The sequence below is a fragment of the Chiroxiphia lanceolata genome, chromosome 1 (genome assembly GCF_009829145.1).
Source record: "Chiroxiphia lanceolata isolate bChiLan1 chromosome 1, bChiLan1.pri, whole genome shotgun sequence".
Lineage (NCBI taxonomy): Eukaryota > Metazoa > Chordata > Aves > Passeriformes > Pipridae > Chiroxiphia > Chiroxiphia lanceolata.
In genome coordinates, this window is record NC_045637.1 from 1,029,722 (window position 1) to 1,038,275 (window position 8,554).

Below are 8,554 nucleotides of genomic sequence, written 5' to 3' on the forward strand. Positions count from 1 at the left end.
GCCCTCCTGGAGCGCCGGGGATGCTCCAGGGCCGGGCTCTGCTCCCTGAATTCCCCCCTGTTCCCTCCATTCCCAGACGGCTTCCGCAAGGTCGTCCACATCGAGCAGGGGGGGCTGGTGAAGCCGGAGAAGGACGACACGGAATTCCAGCATCCCTATTTCATCCGGGGCCAGGAGCTCCTCCTGGAGAACATCAAGAGGAAAGTCACCAGCGTAAGTCCAAGGCTCCACATCCCGGGGGGAGGCTCAAAAAACCAGGATTGAGCCAAAAACCGTCCATGTGCCCCCCGGGTTGGGGTGTTGGTGAAGGTGGGGGTGTGTGGGATGAGAGGGATGGAACACCTGGATTACGTTAATTCCCAGTGTATCCCAAATGGGAACCTCCCCGTTTTTTCCCTCTGGACTCCCAGCTGTGCTTTCCAGCTGCCCCCACATCCCTTGGAATTCAGGGCTGCGACACTTGGCTTTAAAAATTCCCCCAAAGGAACTTTCCCGGGTCAGTCATTTAATCCCGAAGAGCGGGCTGGAAAAACAACGTTCTGCTCCTTCTTCTCCCAAGTATCAATCCCAGGAACGTGCACATGGAGCAGCTCCTTCCCCTCCTGTCCCAGGGTGCTCTCAAATAATCCCACATCCCACTTTTCCCTGAGGGATTTGGCTCCTCTGGATGGGATTTGGCTCCTCTGGACGTTTCCCCAGTGGGATGTAAAGAAGTCTTGGAGATTTCTGCAGGTGTTTTAACCCCTGCCTGGCAGATTCCTGCCTTTCTGGAGCGATGGGACCCTCCTGGATGTCCTTCCCTGGCAGATTCCTGCCTTTCTGGAGCGGTGGGACCCTCCTGGGTGTCCTTCCCTGGCAGATTCCTGCCTTTGTGGAGCGGTGGGACCCTCCTGGATGTCCTTCCCTGGCAGATTCCTGCCTTTCTGGAGCAGTGGGACCCTCCTGGATGTCCTTCCCTGGCAGATTCCTGCTTTTCTGGAGCAATGGGACCCTCCTGGATGTCCTTCCCTGGCAGATTCCTGCCTTTGTGGAGCGGTGGGACCCTCCTGGATGTCCTTCCCTGGCAGATTCCTGCCTTTCTGGAGCGATGGGACCCTCCTGGATGTCCTTCCCTGGCAGATTCCTGCCTTTCTGGAGCGGTGGGACCCACCTGGGTGTCCTTCCCTGGGAATATTTTACCAGGAGAATGAAATCACGTGCTGGGAGCTTCTCCTGGAACCCCCGTGGTGGGAATGCCGAGGCCGATTTTTCCCCCTCGGAGCCGTTAATGACCTTGCTAATTGCTGACCCCCCTCGGCTTCCCTTTGCTGGCAGCAGAAATCCAGCAAGGAAGAGAGAGGGGTTTTTTTTTCCCTGGCTTCTGCCCAGATTTCCTCCTGGGCTTTGTGGCTCCCAAAGTTTTAGGGACAAAAACGATGGGATTTTCCAAAGGTGTGATTGATTGATTTGATTGATTGATTGATTGATGGACACAGCTCTGGGTGGGCCCTTCTCCCCCGGGCGCTGAGTGCCTGATCCAAACACGTCTTTTTTTTTTTTTTAGTTTATTATTTCAGTTTATTATTCTGTTTTCATTTATTTCTGTAGCTCGGGAGGGAATTTGGCAAATCCCAAAGACCCCAAGAAAAGCAGCCCCGGCGGGCACCGCTCTGCCCCCCTCTACCAGCACCCACTTGGCCGGGCAGGAGAGGGGCCACAAATGATTTCAAACACCCCAATTTTTCCACCTCAGCTAGCTGCCTGTTTTTTGGGAGGGCAGGAATTGTAGGAATTGCCCCCCCTGAGAATCAGAGAATCACAGAATCAGCTGGGTGGGAAGGGACCTCTGAGATCATCCAGCCCAACCCCTGATCCGACCCCGCCGCGGTTCCCAGCCCGTGGCACTGATGCCACGTCCAGTCTCATCCTAAAATCCTCCAGGGATGGAGAATCCACCCCTTCCCTGGGCAGCCCATTCCAGTGTCTGATCACCCTCTCTGCAAAGAATTTCCTTCTGATATCCAACCTAAACCTCCCCTGGCACAGCTGAAGACTGAGCCCTCTTGTCTTGCTGATGGTTGGGTGGGAAAAGAGACCAACCCCCCCCCGGCTCCCCCCTCCTGTCAGGGAATTGCAGCCTCCTCTTCTCCAGGCTGAGCTTCCCCAGCTCCCTCAGCCTCTCCTCATGGGAATTGTGCTCCAGACCCTTCCCCAGCCTCGTTGCTCTCCTCTGGACCTGCTCCAGCCCCTCAATGTCCTTCCTGAGCTGAGGGCCCAGAGCTGGACACAGCACTCCAGGGGTGGCCTCACCAGCGCTGAGTCCAGGGGAAGAATCACTTCCCTGGCCCTGTTGGCCACACTGTTCCTGAGCCAGGCCAGGATCCACTGGCCTTCTTGGCCACCTGGGCACACTCTGGCTCATGTTCAGCTTCCTGCCCATCCCAAATCCCGGCTCCCTTCCTGCCTGGCTGCTCTCCAGCCCCTCTGGCCCAGCCCGTGGAGCTGCCGGGGGTTGTTGTTGTGGCCAAAGTGCAGGACCCGGCCCTCGGCCTGGTTGAACCTCATCCCGTTGGAACCAGCCCAACTCTCCAACCTCTCCAGGTCCCTCTGCAGAGCCCTCCTGCCTTCCAGCTGATGGACACTCCCCCCCCAGCTCGGTGTCACCTGTCCCCTTGTCCCCCCCCAGGTGTCCAACGTCAAGAGCGAGGACGTCAAGGTGCGGCAGGACAACGTCACCAAGCTGCTGACGGACATCCAGGTGATGAAGGGCAAGCAGGAGAGCATGGACTCCAAGCTGGTGGCCATGAAGCAGTATGTATGTGGGATGGGCAGGACACTCCCAGCGGGGTTTCCCGAGGATTTCCGTTGGTTTTTAACCCTTTTTTTTCCCCCCGTTGTGTTTTGTTGGACGCTGCCCAAAGATGCGCCGGGTCGGCCCCCAAATATCGTGTAAAGGCGGTTTTTGGGGACCTCTCTGCTCCAGGGGATCCCTTGGGAAGGCTGTGGGGAATTTCAGGAGCTTCTTTCCCGGGCTGGAATTTGGTTTTTCCCCTTTTGGATTTGTTGTTTTGCTGCCTGACCCAAACTCCCGTGTCCCGTCGTCCTTTCGCCGCTCCGGGGCGTCCTCGGGTGGTTTGGGATAACTCTGCTGTCCCAGTGCTGTGTTCCTGCTGCTTCTTCCCTGTTCCCAGGTGGATTTTTGATGGATAGTCCCCCCCCCCCGGGGTTTGCTGGTAGGTTGGGAGGCAAACCAGGGGATTTGAGTCGCACTGAACCCCAATTCCTGACCTGTGGAGGTGCCCAGGGTGCTCTTCCTCCCCCTCGGGGCTCGAGGCCTTGGACACTTCCAGGGATGGGGTGGCCACAGCTTCCCTGGGAATTCCATCCCAGCCCCTCCCCGCCCTCCCAGGGAAGGATTTGGGGCTGTGGGTGCCTGATTTCCCTCTATAAATCGGATTTTAAAGCTCTTTTCCCTCGTTTAACTCCCCGGAACGTGGAGTGACCGGCGCGTCAGTGAAGTCATTTTCTTCCCAGCTCCTTCATCTCTGCCACTTTTCCCCAAGGAATTTGGTTCTGGATCTTAAGGATCCAGCAGCTTTCCCTTCTTGCTGGATGAAGCAGGGCAGTGGGAAGGGGTTAAGAAATTCTTCCCTGGGAGGGCAGGGAGGGGCTGGGATGGAATTCCCAGGGAAGCCGTGGCTGCCCCATCCCTGGAAGTGTCCAAGGGACAGGTTGGAGTGACCTGGGATAGTGGGAGGTGTGGGTGGGATTGGATGGGCTTTAAGTCCCTTCCCAGCCAAAGCATTCCAGGACTCCACGTGTTGGGATGAAACCCCCGGGGCTCATTCCCCTCCGGAAGGATCCAGGTGTTCCCTGGGCTGTTCCTGCTCATTAGGAGCCGTTTATTAATTAGCAGGAGCCTGGGAACCACTAGATGGAGTGCAGGGAGCAGCTCTGGGATGTGCTCCGGGCGCTGGGAGCTCCCCCTTCCTTCCAGGAATTACCCAGTTAATTAGGAAAAAAACCAAAACCAAACCCAAAAGAGGCCAAAAGAGGTGGGTGTGCAATTCCTGAAACGTGAAACTCTGGAATTGGGGATTGTTGGAAGCCCATCAGGGAAATGGGAACGTAAAGAGGGGACAGGATCCCAATTAAACGAGTGGTTAAATGATTAAATTACTGCTGGTTCCAGTCCTGGATCCCTGGATGCTCCCAAGCCTCTCCCAGGGCTCCCCCTTTCCTCTCTGTCCCGTGTTTTCCTGAGGAGTTTTTTACCTGTTCCTGAGGGTTTGTGTCGTGCTGCATCCCAGCAGGGGGATTATTCCACATTATTCCACGTTATCCTGGGTTTTTCCAGGTTATTCCCTCCCCTCCACCACTCCAGAGTCAACACCCATCCTCCTTTCTGTAGGGAAAGTGGATTTGGGGGTTCAGACCTTCAGCTGCTGCTCCAGGGAATCTCTGGAGCTGGAAGCTGCTGGAATTCCCTGGGAATGGTGGCTTTGAATCACGGGATCATGGAATGGTTTGGGGTTGGAAGGAGCCTTCAGGGCCACCCAAGAGGGCAGGGACACCTTCCAGGTCACTCCAAGGTCCATCCAACCTTTGTTCCCCCCACCCCATCCCGGTGTGGAGGCCTGGAATTCCTGGATTTCCCGGTGGTTGGATGTAGGAGAGCTCAGTCAGCTGTTGGCTTCGGGGAAAATGTGGATTTCTGGAATGGTTTGGGTGGGAAAGGACCTTTGGAGGTCATCCAGTGCAGCTCCCTGCCCACGGACAGGGGACGGGGTGTGTGGGAAAAGTGCTGAGTCACGGAGCAAACCTCGGGAACAGAGGCAGGAACTATGGAAAGGATGGAAAACCTGCTGAGGAACGAGGGGCTGAACCAGCTCAGCCCTTTTTTTAGGGACAGGGAAGGTGAGGGGATTTTGGGAAGTGACTCCAGCCCGAGGAACAGCAGCTCCGGGGTTTTTTAACGGAATGACAGAGGTGAAGATAATTAAATGGAATTAGGGATAAGCTCCGTGCTCTCAAGTGGGAGGAATTGTTGGAATAATGGGGGGATGACTGAGGTACAGGTGGGATGTTGGGGAGGAATCCTTCCCTGGGAGGGGCTGGGATGGAATTCCAGGGGAATCCATGGCTGCCCCATCCCTGGGAGTGTCCAAGGCCAGGTTGGAGCACCCTGGGATAGCGGGAGGTGTCCCTGCCCGTGGGAATGGGTGGGAATGAGTGGGAATTCAGGTCCCTTCCCGCCCAAAAGTCCTGCAGGTCCCAGAGGTCCCTTCCAGCAGGGAGTGGCCGTTAATGCCATGGAATTCCAGCAGGTTCCTTGTGTGCTTCCCTTGGCTCCCCATCCTGCTCAGGCAGAGCCTGCCGGGCCCTTTCCCCGGGAATTGCCGAGAATTCAAACTGTTAAAGCTGCTCCTGTCGGATCCTCGGGAGCGTTTGCCTGGATCTGAGGCTCCTTCCCAGCTCCAGGCCTGGAATTCCTCGTGCCCCTGGGGCCTTTGGGAACGTTCTGGCTCAGCCCTGGGGTTGTGTGGGAGCAACTCGTGTCCTTCAGGGGGGGGTGACCAGCTGGGGAAGGCAGCACTCGGATTGTTCACCCTCCTGTGTCGGCTGCAGGGGCAGGGAAGCGCTTGGAATCCCAGGGAATCCGACCTGAGGGAGCTCTGGGATTCGGGATTGCTCCGGGTTTGCCCTGACAAGGCGTTTTTTGTAGGTTGGAAAGGCCGGGAAAGGGGGAATTCTGCCCAGCTGGGGTGAGACACCCCCTCCCCCCTGCAGCTCTGGGGTCTGACATTCCTGAAGGACCCCAGAGAGTCCAGAGGGGACACGGAGATGCTCCAAGGGCTCTGGAGCCCCTCGGCTCTGGAGCCAGGCTGGGAGGGCTGGGAATGTTCACCTGGAGAAGGGGAGGATCCAGGGAGAGCTTGGAGCTCCTTCCAGAGCCTAAAGGGGCTCCAGGAGAGCTGGAGAGGGACTGGGGACAAGGGATGGAGGGACAGGACACAGGGAATGGCTTCCCAGGGTTAGGTGGGATATTGGGAAGGAATTCCTGTCTGGGAGGGTGGGGAGGGGCTGGGATGGAATTCCCAGAGAAGCTGTGGCTGCCCCTGGATCCCTGGGAGTGTCCCAGGCCAGGTCGGATCGCCCTGGGATGGTGGGATGTGTCCCTGATGGCGCTGGATGATCCTGAAGGTCCCTTCCTTCCCTGTGATTCCCTGAAATTCCACGATCCCTCTCCCCAGTTTCCCTCTCTCCCCCCTCACGCCCGGGTCAGACGGGAGCCGCCGGCGCTTCCCGGTGATTCATCGGCTCCGTCGGGCTCCCCCCGGGAGCCCCGGGCGGATCCGTGGCTCTAATTCCAAACACGTTTCGGGGGAGCGGGAGCTGCCCCCGTGTCTGCACCTGCTCTCTCCGCTTCCCCCCGCGGCTCCAGCTGGGATTTCTCCGTCTTTGGAGCTGCCGGGCGGACTCCGGAGCTCCCCCTTCCCCGTCCAGACCCCGCCGCTTCCCGAGGCCCCCGTTCCAGCGGGATGGAGCAGCCAGAGCCCCTCCTGACAGACATAAATCCGGCAGAGCCGGGGCTGGGCCTCTGCCGAGCGATCCCTGGGCTCCGGAATTGTTTTACCGGCTGCAGCCGCCGGTAAATCATCCCGGGATAATCCCGACCCCTGGAAGCGGCTTTATGGCTTCGGGCTTCCCACATCCCACATCCACATCCCCGGCTGGGGGAGCGGGTTTTGCAGGAGCACACGTGCTGGAAGTGTCGGATCCAGCGGCTCCAGGGCAGGGAAGAGCCGAGTCCGACCTGGGAGCGTTTCCCTCCCACCTTCCAGGGGCTTGGGAAGCTCCTGGAAACTCCTGGAATCCGGCTGGGGGATGAGGAGCTGCCCGGGTTTAGTCCTGGGTTTAGTCCTGGGCTTGGAATCAGGTGGAGCTTTGCAGCCTGGTTTGCTCTTCAAGGGAAAAGGGGAAGGGAAAAAGAGGGGAGAAGGTGAAGGGAAAGGGAGGAGAAAAAAGGAAAAAGGGGAGAAGGTGAAGGGAAAAGGGGAGAAGGGGAAGGGAAAAGGGGAGAAGGTGAAGGGAAAGGGAAAAAATTAAAGGAAAAAGGGGAGAAGATTAAAGGGAAAATGGGAGAAGGTGAAGGGAAAGGGGAGAAGGTGAAGGGAAAGGGAAAAAATTAAAGGAAAAAGGGGAGAAGATTAAAGGGAAAATGGGGAGAAGGTGAAGGGAGAAGGGGGAGAAGGTGAAGGAAAAGGGGAGAAGGGGAAAGGAAAGGGAGAAAATTAAAGGGAAAAGGGGAGAAGGGGAAGGGAAAAGGGGAGAAGGTGAAGGAAAAGGGGAGAAGGGGAAAGGAAAGGGAGAAAATTAAAGGGAAAAGGGGAGAAGGGGAAGGGAAAAGGGGAGAAGGGGAAGGGAAAAGGGGAGAAGGGGAAGGGAAAAGGGGAGAAGGTGAAGGGAAAGGGAAAAAATTAAAGGAAAAATGGGAGAAGGGGAAGGAAAAGGGGAGAAGGTGAAGGAAAAGGGGGAGAAGGTGAAGGAAAAGGGGAGAAGATTAAAGGGAAAACGGGGAGAAAGTGAAGGAAAAGGGGAGAAGGGGAAAGGAAAGGGAGAAAATTAAAGGGAAAAGGGGAGAAGGGGAAGGAAAAGGGGGAGAAGGTGAAGGAAAAGGGGGAGAAGGTGAAGGAAAAGGGGGAGAAGGTGAAGGAAAAGGGGAGAAGGTGAAGGAAAAGGGGAGAAGGTGAAGGAAAAGGGGGAGAAGGTGAAGGAAAAGGGAGAAAATTAAAGGGAAAAGGGGGAGAAGGTGAAGGAAAAGGGGAGAAGGTGAAGGGAAAGGGAAAAAATTAAAGGGAAAAGGGGAGAAGGTGAATGGAAGGGGGAGAAGGGGAAGGGAAAGGGGGAGAAGGGGAAGGGAAAGGGAAAACATTAAAGGGAAAAGGGGAGAAGGTGAAGGAAAAGGGGAGAAGGGGAAAGGAAAGGGAGAAAATTAAAGGGAAAAGGGAGAAGGGGAAGGAAAAGGGGGAGAAGGGGAAGGAAAAGGGGAGAAGGTGAAGGAAAAGGGGAGAAGGTGAAGGAAAAGGGGGAGAAGGTGAAGGAAAAGGGAGAAAATTAAAGGGAAAAGGGGGAGAAGGTGAAGGAAAAGGGAGAAAATTAAAGGGAAAAGGGGGAGAAGGTGAAGGAAAAGGGGAGAAGGTGAAGGGAAAGGGGAGAAGGTGAAGGAAAAATGGGAGAAGATTAAAGGGAAAATGGGGAGAAGGGGAAGGGAAAAGGGGGAGAAGGGGAAGGGAAAGGGAAAAAATTAAAGGGAAAAGGGGAGAAGGTGAAGGAAAAAGGGGAGAAGGTGAAGGAAAAGGGGAGAAGGTGAAGGAAAAATGGGAGAAGATTAAAGGGAAAATGGGGAGAAGGTGAAGGGAGAAGGGGGAGAAGGTGAAGGAAAGGGGGAGAAGGGGAAGGGAAAGGGGGAGAAGGGGAAGGGAAAGGGGGAGAAGGGGAAGGGAAAGGGGGAGAAGGGGAAGGGAAAGGGGAGAAGGGGAAGGGAAAGGGAGAAGAGGGGAAGGGAAAGGGG

At 56.4% G+C, this 8,554-nt stretch overlaps 1 protein-coding gene across 1 annotated transcript in view; it reads left to right on the forward strand.

The window, feature by feature from the left end:
* The window catches only part of HSF1 (heat shock transcription factor 1), a 57,426-nt gene that overhangs the window by 9,108 nt on the left and 39,764 nt on the right, over positions 1-8,554 (forward strand). The window contains exons 3-4 of the mRNA XM_032693344.1: positions 77-213; positions 2,666-2,790. Coding sequence (XP_032549235.1) covers positions 77-213; positions 2,666-2,790 — 262 coding nt within the window. The remainder of the gene's footprint in view (positions 1-76; positions 214-2,665; positions 2,791-8,554) is intronic.